Here is a 15,968-nt window from a genome sequence, read left to right as displayed (position 1 = left end):
AGAGATGGATAGTGGTGATGGTTGCATAATGATGGGAATATACTTAATGCTACAGAACTGTACACTTAAAAATAGCTGAAACAGTAAACTTCAAGTATATTTCACCACAATTTTTTTTAAATGAAGAAAGATAAAAAGAATCTGGGAGAAAGTTTTTAAATATTGATGACTGGAAAAGCCAACAAACAAAAAAGTCCCTAAAAATGACAGTCAATGCAAGGGAACAGAACAAATACTCAAACCTCTAATTCCAGAAAACCTTCCTGGAAAAAAAAAAAAGCCTTGAATATTATAAGAACGTATTAGAGAAAAGTCTAGTCAAATTATTGGTCCTTGAAGAAAAAAAATTCTTTGGCATCTAGGCAAATGAGCACATGACTTGAAAGAGAAAGAAAAGCAGATTATCATCAGACTTTTCAACAACAACACTTTATAACAGAAGAAAACAGAGTAACATATTTCAGATACTCAAGGAAAGAAATGTTAGCCAAGGATTTTCTATCCAGCAAAACTGACCTTCAAAGTATAAATATGGGTAGAACTGTTATCATTAGATAAGAACTCAGAGAGCCCCTCCAGAGTTATCTACCAGAGAATAAACTTCAGACAACCAACATGACCAAAGAGATAGCAACATAAGGACTAGTGGTGAGCATTAAATATAGAAAAGGGAACTAAAGTGAGTAATTATGTATGGGATGTTCTAAATCTATCATCAATGTCCTTGAGAACCAGGACTCTCAGGATAGAAGGAGATACACATGTAATACCAAAGAGGTTAGGTTAAAAACAAAAACAAACATCCTGAATTTGATTAGGAAATACATAGGAACTCATGAGAACCTAGCTCTGTCCTCTGGAAAGGCCTAGAATGATGGCCAATCCAGAAACTGTTAATCACTTCTAAATTCAGATGTAGTCTTGAAATACCATATCCTACTAAAAGAAACTAGGGCTTCTTAAAGAAATGGCTAAATTACAGGTTGGAGGCAGGAAATATATAAGATAAGCCTGAAACACCGCAACCTAATACATAGTAACAAAGAAGCTATCAAAGGTTACTAAAGTCATGTCAAAAGGATTAACATACCAACTTGAAGAGGCTCCCATCGATCAAAGATGGTATAATGTGAGCTTTAATAAGGATAAAAATTATAGATTTCAAATTTATAAAATTAAATTAAATTCATGAATTAATAATATTTTTTAAATACCAGTTACCAACTGACGATGAGAGAGAACCAATTCATGGTCTTTAAAGCTACATAAATAAAAAGAAGGAATCAAGCATTTTTCCTCTCTTGTCCATTTGAACTATACTCCTGAGTAACCAAACAGTTGAAGGGAGGTGTCATCTTATATAATTATTCCTAATTTTACAATGATAAATAAAAATAATGAAATAATTGGCAAATAATTATATCAAAATTATAATCAAAAAAATAAATGAAAACAAAGTGATAGAATTCATTTTGCAACTCAAACCAAAGAACAGATCTAGGCATTAAGCATCAACAGCTGTAAACAAAAAAACAAAAAAAAAAAAGGAAAAGGCAGACATGTGTCTCCCCAGTGAAAGGACACAAAACCACCTAAATACAGTCTGGCCAAAGAATCAAATTTGAGACTGATGAGGCCTTTGCATTTATCTGCAAATCTGAAGGAAATAAAATGATCATGAGTATGCAATTAGCAAAATGCAGGTTGAGGGAAACTCTACAGGTCCAACACCCAGGTCTCATAGTTCAGTGCTTCTCAACGTTTTTTTCATCATCATTCCCCAAGGAGCCTCTTTAGACATTTTTTCCTAATTCTCCCGTCCCCCATGAAATTTTAACACCACAGATATACTATCTGTTTGTGTACTGTGGGCCTTTGGAGGATTATTAAACACTGTAATATCTAAGATCTTTTTTGCCCCCTAAGAACCAATTTTGGCCCCCATGAAAATGCATGCCATAAATAAAATGTAAAGAAAAGAAAGAAATGGGGGGGGAACCTATAAATTAAGAGACTTAGAAGAAAAATCAGGTTTTAAATATGGGAAAGTCTAAACTCTAAAGTCAAGAGATGAACACTGGATGATAGAGACATAAAGAAACGCAAGGAAAAAAAAAAAACTCAAAGAAGTGATCACTATAAAGGTCAGGATAAAGGTTACCTGTGGAGAAGAGAGGGACAGTGATTAAGATGGGACACATGGAAGAGCCGCTAGTTCTATTTCTTGACCTAGGGGGTAGTTACAAAACTATCATCTACAAAGCTACGAAATCACTAAGCTACACAATTACTTGTGTGGTTTTCTATAACTATATTATTTCACAACAAAAAGGTTAAAATTTAGTATATCAAATTATACCTGTTTATTTTTTTTAAAGGTTTTATTTATTTATTTGTCAGAGAGAGAGAGCACAAGCAGGGGGAGCGGCAGGCAGAGGGAGAAGCAGGCTCCCTGCTGAGCAAGGAGCCCAATGAGGGACCCTATCCCAGAACCCTGGGATCATGACCTGAGCTGAAGGCAGACACTTAACTGACTGAGCCACCCAGGCATCCCAATTATACCTGTTTAGATGTCATGAAAAAAGTGAAATGATTATGATCAATGGTATCACAAGATGGCCTGTGAATATATTTTATCTTTTCATCCTTCCAAATTACAAAAATTTATTTATTTATTTTTAAGATTTTATTCATTTATTTGTCAGAGAGAGAGCATAAGCAGGGGAAGTGGCAGGCAGAGGGAGAAGCAGGCTCCCCAATGAGCAAGGAGCCCAATGTGGGACTCGATCCCAGGACCCTGGGATCATGACCCTGGGATCAGACGCTTAACCGACTGAGACACCCAGGCGTCCCGACAAATTTAGACTTCATCACCAAATTTTTTTTAAAAATTCTTGTCTTGGATACACTTAAAGAGGACTGTATCTTCCATTTGTATGTGTACATTCGAAATTAATCTGTTTTCCATCTAAAATCTTTATCTATTTGCTCCTTATGAAGTTATCATTTATTTCCTCAGTGTAAAAAACAAAATTAAAAATTCTAGTCCTTTATACTTATTTTAGACATCCTTTTCAGGCCCACTTTGTTAGTTTAGTCGGATACCATATTTATAAAATGGAGTATAAAACTAAACATGGGAAAAGAAAAGCACTAGACATGAGTTTTGGAAATGAAGATAAAACTAAGTTAGCTTTTTTATGTATTATCTCATTCTAAATGTATTACAAGTATTAAGTCTATATACAAAAATTTAGGAGTAAAAAGAATTAACCGGTCTTTCTAAAGCTTGTCTTTTTGAAAATGAAATCCATCCTTTCTTACCTTCTTTTTAAAGTGTCTTTATATTAGTTGCCTCTACTTAGGAATTCTGGGAGTTAATGAATTATTTATCCAAGGCAGTATTTAAAAAATTAACATGGAGTAATTTCTCCATGTTTTACACATTTGAGTCATAACAAAACAATATTAAGTCACATACATACAGGGGAAAATCTCAGCACAAATTCAAATGTATTACTTAAGGGAAGAAACTTACCCAATTTAATATCTCCATCTAAGGTAAAAAGAATGTTGCCAGCCTTTAGATCTCTGTGGATTATTTTATTATCATGCAAGTAGTTCAAGGCCTCTAGAGTCTGTTTACAAACTACTTGTATTTGGGACTCAGTTAATGGTCTCTCGAGTTCTATAAGGAAAAGAGTAAACAAATCTGCATTGTTATACTGTGAAAACACATCAGCAAGATGTATACCTTTACCATCAATGTCAAAGATCACATTTAGTGAATTATTTTAGAAGAACTAAATATCGACAAAGATTACTTTCTTCACATATTATTATTTTTTTACGATTTTTATTTATTTATTTGAGAGAGAGAATGAGATAGAGAGCATGAGAGGGGGGAGGGTCACAGAGGGAGAAGCAGACTCCCTGCTGAGCAGGGATCCCGATGCGGAACTCGATCCCAGGACTCCAGGATCATGACCTGAGCCGAAGGCAGTCGCTTAACCAACTGAGCCACCCAGGCGCCCTCTTCACATATTATATTCAACATTTCATTTTAGAATTTTGTTACAATTATCTAAGAATATAAAATGTAATTAGGCTGATTTCTTAATTTATTGAGCTTCACCCAAGATACCTATTCAAGATATATATATAAGGTTAAATGTTTGAAATCATTTGATTAAGTATAATTTAAGATACAAACATAAAGAACAAAAACATGTTTACCAAGCATCACAGCATCCACTGCTCCACCTGCACAAAATTCAATGAGGATCTGCAAGCAAACAAAAAAAGCATGTGTCTAACATGACACTGAGTTTGAGTATTTTTTCTTCAATTTAGCAAAAAAGCTAAAGGAATCACTAGGCTATGGAAACAATATTATGCTGACATCCTTACGCCATAAAGATTTTCTGTCAAAAGAGTTAAGAGTCTTAATGGTACACATTTTGAGAAAGCACAAAGAGAACACGTTGTAGACATATGTGCATTTTTTAATCACCATTTTTAGTGTCCCTGCTTCTCTAAAATTACTAGGTACACAATTTTTATTGAGGACAGTATCATATATCCATTTCATCACCACCTAAAGATTTTATTGCACTCATTTTTAATGTAACTACTATGATTTAAGTGACCAAATCTGTTTTTTAACTTTACTAATAGGAATAAATCCTCAAAATACTTAGACTTCTTTTAGTTAAAATACACACACCCCACACACAAAAGCTTCAGATTCTAGCTCAATTATCACATTCTGATGGATGCCCTCCCGGATCTCCCTGGGACAAACCACCATGTACTTTTCCATCTTACCCCATCACAGCTGTAATTTTATATATATAATTCCTTGAAGTATTAATTATACATAATTAATTCTACATCTCTCACTAGCCTGTCCCTCACAGATGTCCAACCTTTTATTTTGCAACAATTTCAAGTAAAGATCTTACCTGTTCACTGTCCAGGAGTTCACTTTCATTATAATCTCTGAGAACACTCTACTAGACCCCTGAACAACTATATTAGAGGACACCACACAAAAATAATTATTAAAAATTACTTGTCAAATTATATAGCTTGCTGCTTTTTTCCCCTTTGTATATACTCTATTTTTTTATAGGTGCTTGCCAATTACAAATTATTTTCAAATTCGTTATATCATTTGAAAAATAATTTGGAAGGTAGATCACTCATCTTATAGATGAGTAAACAGACTCAGAGGTTAACTGACTTATTCAAGCTCCTACCTAGTAGCACCAGGATAAAAAAATATAGGGTTTTCAATTTCCAAAGTATTACTTGCACTACACTACCTACTCTTCTCTCCTAACACTTCCATCATAACACTTTTCTTCAAGGAAAAAAACAAAAACTCCCATTTCAGGAAGGCGTCTTGGTTAAATTAGAGTCAGCAGAGAGCAAGTGACTGACCAGTTATAATAAATATGATTTTATCTCTATATGTATTTGTGCCTAATATTTTCTACAAATGAACAAAATTTATACATGCAGACTTAGCCACTCTATCATGCACCAAAGGTGAGTCTGATAAAATAGAAGATAAATATTTAACATTTCTAGTAAGTATTCTATACTTTATTACATGATTTACAAAGAGTTTAGGGTAAGAAATTATAAACAGTTTCTAAGAAAACAAAAGAAATTTCCAAAAAATTTTTAAGTAAATGCCTAAATTTAAATTACAAACAAGATCATTTAATTTCATAATTTAGGAAATTTAATATTCTTAACCAAGTTCTTCCATTTGGGTCCAATGTCAATCATGAAATACTGTAAAACTGGAAATACACATCAGAACATCTGTTGAAGCTAAGGATAATTATGTTGTTAATGACCCTCTCATCAGATAAATTCAAGTAACATAAGTAATTAAACAGAAGAAGTAACAGGTTTTCACAACTTAATAAACCTCTTTCAGACAATTAACTCATTTTGGCTCTTACAGATCAACAGAAAATAGTTACCCAAAGATTGTTCTCGTAATAGAAGGCATCCAGAAGTTTGACTATATTTGGGTGATCACAAGATGCTAATATATCAATCTCAACCATGTAATCTTCAAGTTCTTCTTCAGATTTTGTGTCAATCACCTTTGCAGCAGCTAAAACATTGGTCTCTTTATTCTGGGCCTAAAAATGAAAGCATCACAAGTGTCACACAATGCATACTTGATTTTTAAAATTTTATTTTCCATTTTTTTAAATAAACTTTATTTTTTTAGAGTAGTTTCAGGTTCACAACAAAGCTGAGCAGAAAGTACAGTGTTCTCATATGGTCCCAGCCCCTGCACATGCACAGCCTCTCCCACTATCAACATTCTGTACCTTAGTAGTATGCCTGCTACAACTGATGAATCCATAATGACACATCATCCCCAAAGACCATGGTTTTCATTAGGATTTACTCTTGGAGCTTACTCTATGGGTTTTGACAAATGTATGACATGTATCTACCATTATATCATACAGAATAGTTTCACTGCCCTAAACATTCTCTATGCTCAGCCTATTTATCCCTCCCTTTTTCCTAAACCCTAGCAACCACTGATCTTGTTACTGCATCCATAGTTTAGCTTTTCCAGAACTCATATAACTGGAATCATACAGTATATAGCCTTTCCAGATTGGCTTCTTTCACTTAGTAACATGCATTTAAGCTTCCTCCATGTTTTATCATGGTTTGATAGTTCATTTCTTTTTGGGACTGAAGTGTCCATCACATATAGATGTGCCACAGTTTATCCATTCATCTACTGAAGGCATCTTGGTTATTTCCAAGTTTTAGAAATTCTGAATAAAGCTGCTATAAACATCCATATGTGGGTCTTTGTATAGATTTAAGTTTTCAACTTCTCTGGGTAAATACCAAGGAACACAATTACTAGATCATATGGTAAAAGTATGTTCAGTTTTGTAAGAAACTGCCAAACTGTCTTCCAAACTGCTATGCCATTTTGTATTCCCACCAGCAATGAATGAGAGTTCCTGTTGTTCCACATCCTCACATGCATTTCGTATTGTCAGTATGAATTTTTTTGTCATTCTAATAGGTGTATAGTGGTATCTCCTCTTTTAATTTGCCATTTTCTAATAACATATGATGTCAAGCATCTTTTCATGTGCTTACTGGACACCTATATATCTTCTTTGGTATCTGTCCAGATATTTGGCTCATTTTTTAAATGAAATTGTTGATTTTCTAATTGCTGTGTTTTAAGAATTCTTCATATATTTTGAGTGACTGTCCTTTATCAGATATGTTTTGGCAAATATTTTCTCCCAATCAGTGGCTTCTCTTCTCATTCTCTTGACATACTTATTCTTAAAAGATAGCCTAAACATATATATATTAACTAATAAATGCTATGCACTGTGGTAAGTGCTTTATATGCACATAGAATAGTGTTTCAAATTGCAGGCTCTACCGGGTCAGACTGTTAAGATTCAAACTGTAGTTCTACCACTTAATAACTGTGTTGCCTGGGGCAACTTACAAAATCTTTTAGTTTCCTCATAATAAGACATATTAACATCTCACAAGTTTGTGAGAATTAAGATATTATTAGCCGAGTAAAAAAATACATATAAATATTTAATAAAATGCTTGCCATAGACAGTAAGGATTCAGTAATATTAGATATAATTATTACTATTATTTAATCCTCACAACAACTACATGATATATTATTATCCTTAAAAGAGGATATACAAACTTGGAGAGGTTAAAAAGCTTCCCCAAGGTCATGTAGTAAGAGACAGAACCAGGATTCAAATCCAGGTTTGTTTCCAAACCCCTTTCTTTATCTGAATCATTACCCTTTCCAGTTTTCCTACACTTCCATCAGTTATTTTTCTTTGCACTTAGTACTTTAACTTTTTCATTTTCTTTCTTTGGTAAATAACTTCTCATTTCCATTTATTATAAATGAAAGGCTTCCAAATACACTGTAGGAGCCAAGACCATTTGTTAAAAAGTTAAGAATCAGATCTTAAAAATACTAATTAGGTTTTTAAAAGACATTTCAATATTTTATGTTATCATCGTTTCAGCAAAACTGCATCTAATACCTTAAAAAAAGAAAAAATACCAAACTCTTAAAATCTAGTAAAAGTTTCAATAAATAAATTAATGTCCAAATTCCACTTTTAAGAATTTATCATAAGAAGAGGCACCTAGGTGGTGCAGTCAGTTAAGTCTCTGATTCTTGGTTTCAGCTCAGGTCATGATCTCAGGGTTGTGAGATTTAAGCCCTGCATCAGCTCCGAGCACAGTGTGGAGTCTACTTGAGATTCTCCCTCTCCCTTTGCCCCTCCCCCTGCTTGTGCTCTCTCTCTCTCTAAAATAAAGAAAAAATCTTTAAAAAAAAAAACAATTTATCATGAGATAATTAATACAAAATTAAAAATATGCATACACAAAATTATTCATCAAAGCATTATTTATAATAAGGAAAACTGAATGAACCTAAATATCCATTAGCAGGAACCTGCTTAAATAATCAGCACATTTCTACAATGGAAAATGATACAGCCATTAAAATCAATAACTAATCAATTAATATTTAAGATGGAACAGTAGCTGTAACACAACACTGAATGGAATAAAAGGCAACTTACTAAACACAAGATGTAATTTTACAAAAACCACACATCTACTTTCACACATGAAAAGCTGCATGAGAAGTATCTGGAAAGACATCATCACCCCTGAGAATAGTGGAATTTCAGGTACTTTTGACTTTTTCTGTATTTTTTGTATTGTTTGAATTTTTTAAATGAACTTATTTTTATAGAAGCAGTAAAGTACTAAAAAATATCAGCGTATGGGAGATTTCTTAGGGACCTATTATCTAACCTCGGAAGTGATGAAAAGAATAAACAAAGCAGGTATCAGCCTGTATACAGAATTTTCCTAAGTAGACTGTTATGTTTTACTTCCTTAAGAAAAAACAAAAGTAAAAAGTAATTCTAATTACTAATTAAGTAATTAAGTAACTCTCATGTTTAGGGTTCAGAAAATATGTTTTGGATAAAAAGATAACTTTATACTGGTCATTGCTACCACTCCAGAAGAATATTCTGATCTACCACATTTTGTCAATTCTAGGATGCACTACTATTGGGGCACCTGGGTGGCTCAGTTGGTTAAAAGTCTGCCTCTGGCTTCAGTCATGATCCCAGGGTCCTGGGATGGAGACCCACGACAGGTATCTGCTCAGCGGAGAGCCTGTTTCTCCCTCTCCCTGCCGCTCCCCCTGCTAGTGCTCTCTCTCTCTCTCTCTGTGTCAAATAAATAAATTTTTTTTTAAAAATGCATCATTTTATGTTCCACTCAGGAAGGAAAAATGCCAATTAAACTACAAGGTTTTATCACTTTGAATTCTTATATCTTATTTATTTTTTTAAAGATTTTATTTATTTGAAATAGAGAGAGAATGAGCGAGAGCACAAGCTGGGGGGGAGGGGAAGAAGGAGAGGGAGAAGCAGACTCCGCACTGAGCAGGGAGCCTGATGCACGGCTCCATCCCAGGACCCCAGGATCATGACCTGGGCCAAAGGCAGACACTTAACAGACCGAGCCACTCAGCCCCATGTTATACCTTTTTAAAGAGCTCATTTGGACACATTTAGACACATTTAGACAAGGATTGTTTAGACAACTATTACTGGACACATTTAGACAAGGATTGTTATTGTATATCTATTCTCCTTGTGCACAAATAAGAAGTTAAATACTTAAAAATTTGACTCTTCTGAATCACTTTTTCACTCAGAGTTACCTAATGTCTGTGTTTTTCCACAGGATATCATTCTCTGCCCATTAAAAGCTTTGGTAAAAGACTGCTTCTCTACGACCGTCACCAAGAGTTTCTTTGAAACGTATTTTCTTGATCTTAACCAAGGTGCTAAAAGATTTTTAGGTAACAACCAGGTCTCACATTCTTTCTTCAAAAGGTACTTAAATAGTTTATTGACTGAAACATCAAGGGGCTGAAACTATATGACACTAAGGATACACCTAAGTTCACAATGCACAGGCAATGACAGATATATCACAACTGCCCCTCGGCCAACAATACTAAAACATCTATGGATAAAAGACATATCCCAATTTCAGAGATGTTAAAAAGTAAAAACTGTCATAACTAGTGAAACATGGTATCAAGTCTGTCTCTCAAAGAAAGAGACTACAGTTGAGCCAACAATAATTAGAACCCACCCTCCCCTGAGTCAGAGGAAATAAGCCAGTGAAAGATAAGCTATTCTCTCACCATTTTAATGTAACACTTTGGGAGGAAAAAGACCAGAGGAACTGTCCTTGAAGAGGAACACTATAAAATATGAGCCTTGGTAAGAGACCAAGTGGGGTTAAAAGTCATCCTGCTTCTGCATGCTTCTACTGATGTCCTTGGAGATTTTTAAGATATGTCATGTAAATGGATGACATAAAGGGGAAAAAATAATTGACACTAGATAATCTCTAAAGTACTTTATAGTGACAAACTCCATTATTCTAGTCCTCTGGATATAATGATTAAACCAACAACGGTACCATTTGGTTACTCTAAGTAATAAATAAAAGTTACATTAGAAAATATAATGCCGGGGCGCCTGGGTGGCTCAGTCGTTAAGCGTCTGCCTTCAGCTCAGGTCATAATCCAAGGGTCCTGGGATCGAGCCCCACATGGGGCTCTCTGCTCAGCGGGAAGTCTGCTTCTCCCTCTCCCACTCCCCCTGCTTGTGTTCCCTCTCTCCCTGTGTGTCTCTCTGTGTCAAATAAATAAATAAAATCTTAAAAAAAAAAAAAAAATATATATATATATATAGTGCCTTTTATATAATTGCTTGAAAATGACTTGATTACTCTTCAGGATCTGGTTCTAGAGAACTCTGAAAATCAAAACTGAAATAAATATTGGCAAATGTGTGAAAATATCCTTTGAACAAATATAAAATGTTAAAAAAGAAATAGCTTCATCTATCTACTACTTAAAAGCACGAAAATTCTTCACATAAAGATTTAATGAACTAACTAAACAAATGGAATAATGAATATTGATTTAAAGAAGATATAACTTCTATTGATAAAGTTTTCAAAGATCAATCATGATCACCTAAAAATCAATGTTTTTTCTTTTTCTTTTTTCTTTTCTTAACGATTTCATTTATTTATTTGACAGAGAGAGAGAGAGAGCACAAGCAGGGGGAGTGGCAGAGGGAAAGGGAGAAGCAGGCTCCCTGCCAAGCAGAGAGCCCGATGTGGGGCTGGATCCCAGGACCCTGGGATCACGACCAGAGCCAAAGGCAGACACTTAACCGACGAGCCACCCAGGCACCCTTCAATGTTTTTATTCTCATGAATCATGAATAGAGTGTGGCCACATTACTACAGGGAAACATAACTTATCTGAGTTTCCTGAACTGGTTTCATGTTCTAAAAGAAAAACTATATCCTCTTATATTACTCTTGTTTTAACAGTTTATTTCCTGGGTGGTGAGAATATGAGTAATTTTTAAATCTTTATTTTCTTCCTACATTTCTATATTTTCTAAGACTATTTAATATTTCCATAATGAGAAATATATTTTAATAAAATTGTCAGCTGGAAATTGAAACACCAGCACAGAAAATATAGATGACTTCTTTAGTACCGGAGAGGTGTTAATCAAAATGGGAAGGCCAAAGGAAAAAAAAAAGATAAATACAGAAAGAATCTAAAAGACAAAGAATAAAAAGAGAAAGAGAAGAATTCAATCACTTTGATAATCACTGAGATTGATTCTACTGATTTGGATGATTTGAACGAAAAGGTTGAGAACTCAAAGGTATTCCTCCTACCACCAAGACAAGAGATAAGACCCTAACTGTCCAGTGCATAAGGACATGCAACCATAACAAAATATAAAAACTAAACAATCCAAATCACAGTTAATGTTAATCAACTACCTACAGACATTGGTCAGAGCTGTAGAAACACAAACACAGCACTCCACAAAAATCTGTATACGCAGTATACAAATCTACTAAAGTGTGCTCGAGTTGATCTGCTAAAATTAATTCATTCTTTCAATACTTATTGAGTGCCTTTTATGTCAGACACTGTTCCAGATGCTGACAATGTAAAGAATATACAAAATCTCTCTGCCCTCATGGCACTTAAATTGTGGGAAGAGGACAGTCAATAGGCATATAAAGAGTCTATTAGTAATTAGTACTATGGAAAAAATAAGGTAATAAGATGAGGAGATAGTCAAGTGGGCACAGGAAAGAGGTTACAATTTAAATAGGGTAGTTAAGTTAGACCTCACTAAGAAGGTGATATTTGAGCATATCGATATTAATGTGATTATGTTTTTTGAGCTATGTAAACTGGAAATTTTAGTATTTTGCAAAGAAAAGGCTATAAAAATCCCAAGTTCTTTCAAGTATGCTAGTCTATATAATAATATCCACTAAGCTATTAGATGTTTTTAATTGAGCAATTACCTTGCGCCAAACACTGTTCTCTGCACTCTCCATTTATTATTTAATCTTTGTACCAGAAAAGGCCCAGCTACAGAAAGAAATCAATGTATTTTAACAGAATTCAATATCATTATTAACTATGTTGGTATGTAGGTAACTAAAAAGATAAAGAACATGAGAGACAAGGGAGGTAACAAGTGCAGGGAGAAGCTACCACCCATAGGACCAGAGGAGCCAAGGTAAAAGACTGGAATTATTAAAACCTCAAGGCTTGCAGGGAAGGTTCTACACCACTGAAACTCAGATCCCTAAGGAACGAGTGCTGCTTGGCTAGTGCCAACATCTCTGATTTTGGAAGAGGGGGTCCTGTTGAACTTGGGTGTCTTTAAAGGAGGAGCAGACTGGCCAAATACAGCCGGTGTTATGAAAGGCACTGATGAGGTCAGCTCTTGAGTACTGGAAAACTACAAACTGGATTCAACTGCTGCCTCAGAGAGAAACCACTGTTGCTGGGGTGAAGAACTCCCCTAGGATGGTGGTCACACTAACACAAAAGCAGAGAGACAAGGAGCCCACAGGAGACAAAGAGAAAGTCCGTGCAAGCCCCTTCTTCCTCCTGCTCCCTGCAGCCTCCCTCTAGCGCCCTGTATATGTGAAACCTAAAAGTGAGCAGCTGACAAGGCAGAAATGTGGTTTGCAAAATCTTAGAACAGCATTATAAAGCAGAGCAGAGAAGGGTGTGTTTGGAGCTGAAAGACAGTAACTTAATAGTTGTTGGCATAATCCTTCTAAAACTGACGAGGATAACAGATGAGAGAAGGAACGAACAGAGTAGTATGAAGTATTTGGGTAAAAAATACCCAGAGTTCCAAAGAGCTGTCAAGTGAAAAGAAAGGAAACAGCACTGAAGGAAGCATATATATAAGCATATATATGAAGGAAGCATATATGCACTGCTGTTACCTGTTTCCGTGATCTCTTCAGAGTCCTAATAAGATTTTGGTAGGGGGGCACCTGGGTGGCTCAGTTGGTTAAGCGACTGCCTTCGGCTCGGGTCATGATCCCAGGGTCCTGGGATCGAGCCCCGCATCGGGCTCCCTGCTCGGCGGGAAGCCTGCTTCTCCCTCTCCCACTCCCCCTGCTTGTGTTCCCTCTCTCACTGTCTCTCTCTCTCTCTCTGTCAATTAAATAAATAAAATTAAAAAAAAAAAAAAAAAGATTTTGGTAGGAACAAGTGTCAGAATTAGAGTAAAATTACTAAACATGACTTAGTAAAGATATGCAGTTGATTTTCATTATTTGTGGTAGTTATGTTCTATAAAGTCACTGCAAACACTGAATTAGCAAATACTGACCCACTGCCCCTAGAGAAACATGTACACAAACATATATATCTCATATAGATTATAATCCTGTATCCTAAACACAACTCATTCTGGTAGATTCTATCCTTTTTATTGTACAAAAGAGAAAATGAGGTTCAAACGTATTACGTGCCTTGCTTGAGGCTGCCCCAAAGTAGGTACCAGAGTTTGGGATTAAAATCCTATCCAACTGGTACCAAAGCCAGACTTTTACACTACACTGCACTGCCCTCTACTGTCTCCCATCTTCCAGTCAAGTCCGTGTGAGGGCTGAAAGAAGACAGAGCGTCAGTTTGTTCCATCTCAGCTGGGAACGAGCAGGTCTAGGGACTCAATTTCCCCAACTCTGCACATATATGCAAATGAATGAAAGCACGGAGTACAGACTTTGGAGCCACAAATAAATTTTAACAAGTAGACAAATTCACAAATACAGAATCTGCAAATAATGAGGACTGTACACGCTCTTTCTAAAATTTCTACAAAATATTACAGAAATCCTTTCTTAAAAAATCATTTTCATATTTTCTCAATTCTGCAGAAGTAAAAGGAATATACTTTATATTCTCTTTATATCCCAAAACACTATTTTATTTATAGTGTTCTGGTTACTTATTCAAAACTTAGTCATTGATCACTCAAGATAACCACCAACAAAATTATGTCAATAATAAGTTAACATTGGCTAAATCTGCACTTTCCAAAATGTTTTACCAATTATCAGATCACACAGTCCTCCCACTTACTTCAAGGACTTGCTGACTCTGAGGAGCATGAATAAACTAAAACATAATTGACAACTGTGTGATAGATAAGCTGATGGAATTTGCACAGATCCCACAGTTGAAAAGATGGAAAACTAGAACACAAAAAGACAATTACAAAAAAATATTTAAAAGACAAAGATGTACTACTTCTGAAGATTCATTCAAGAAAAATAAAGGTGTTTAGATGGTAAAGAAGATCATTTCCACACAAATATTCTCAACACTAAAATTATAAAGGACCAAAATGCACAACTGTTAAGGTAAGAAACTCACCATGAATTTTACAAGGAAAGAAAAAAAAAAGCCAGCATGTTAAAGTTATTTTTATAGTTCAAAGTTTCAGCTACCTCTTTAAAACATAAAGGTATATATGCTAGGAATTTGGACTTCATGTGGTATCGAATACAAAGCATAATATTTAATAAATGCCAAATAACTTTAACAGTATAATACAGAAATAGTCACCTGCCTGAAAGGAGACTCTCTCCTTTCATAGAAAAAGAGAGAAAAAAAATGAATGAGTATATGGAGAGAAAAAAAATGTGAAAAGGAGAATTGTTAAGTGAAATAAAGTGCAGAGTATTTAAAAGTATGACCCAGAATATGGGGTCATACTTTTTGTGACATTTGTGACAACATAGATGGACCCTGAAGGCATTATGCTAAGTGAAATAAGTCAGACAGATAAAGACAAATACCGTATGATCTCACTTACATGCAGAATCTAAAAACAAAAACAAAAAACCAAGCTCACAGATACAGACAATAGACTCTGGTGATTGCCAGAGGCAGAAGGTAAGGGGTGGGAAAAATGGGTGAAGGAGGTCAAAAGTACCAAACTACCAGTTATAAAGTAAGTAAGTCATGGTGATGGAATATACTGCATGGTGACTATAGTTAACAATGCTGTACTGCATATTTATTTATTTATTTTAAAGATTTTATTTACTTATTTGACAGAGAGAGCACAAGCATGGGGAACAGCAGACGGAGAGGAAAAAGCAGGCTCCCTGCCGAGTAGGGAGCCCGACTCAGGGCCTGATCCCAGGAGAACCAGAACCGAAGGCAGACGCTTAACTAACTGAGCCAACCAGGTGCCCCTGTACTGCATATTTAAAAGTTGCTAAGAGACTAGATCTTAAAAGTTCTCATCACAAGAAAAAAAAAATTTTTTGTAACTATGTAAGGTAACAAATGTTAACTAGACTTACTGTGATCACTTTACAATATATACACATATGGAATAATTGTGTTGTACACCTGAAACTAATATAATGTTATATGTCAATTATATCTCAATTTAAAATTGTTAATACAAGTATGACCCCTTACTTCA

The 15,968-nt window shown here is 35.0% G+C and overlaps 1 protein-coding gene across 2 annotated transcripts in view; it reads right to left on the bottom strand.

Annotated features, from left to right (window-relative positions):
- Window positions 1-15,968, bottom strand: part of SLK (STE20 like kinase) — a 58,952-nt gene that overhangs the window by 32,310 nt on the left and 10,674 nt on the right. For both annotated transcript variants that reach the window (XM_021700225.1, XM_021700224.1), the window contains exons 2-4: window positions 6,000-6,164; window positions 4,237-4,285; window positions 3,539-3,688 (exon numbers count right to left, since the gene is read on the bottom strand). In XM_021700225.1, coding sequence (XP_021555900.1) covers window positions 3,539-3,688; window positions 4,237-4,285; window positions 6,000-6,164 — 364 coding nt within the window. The remainder of the gene's footprint in view (window positions 1-3,538; window positions 3,689-4,236; window positions 4,286-5,999; window positions 6,165-15,968) is intronic.

The sequence above is a fragment of the Neomonachus schauinslandi genome, chromosome 6 (genome assembly GCF_002201575.2).
Source record: "Neomonachus schauinslandi chromosome 6, ASM220157v2, whole genome shotgun sequence".
NCBI classification, from domain to species: domain Eukaryota; kingdom Metazoa; phylum Chordata; class Mammalia; order Carnivora; family Phocidae; genus Neomonachus; species Neomonachus schauinslandi.
This window is presented reverse-complemented; position numbering and strand designations above follow the sequence as displayed.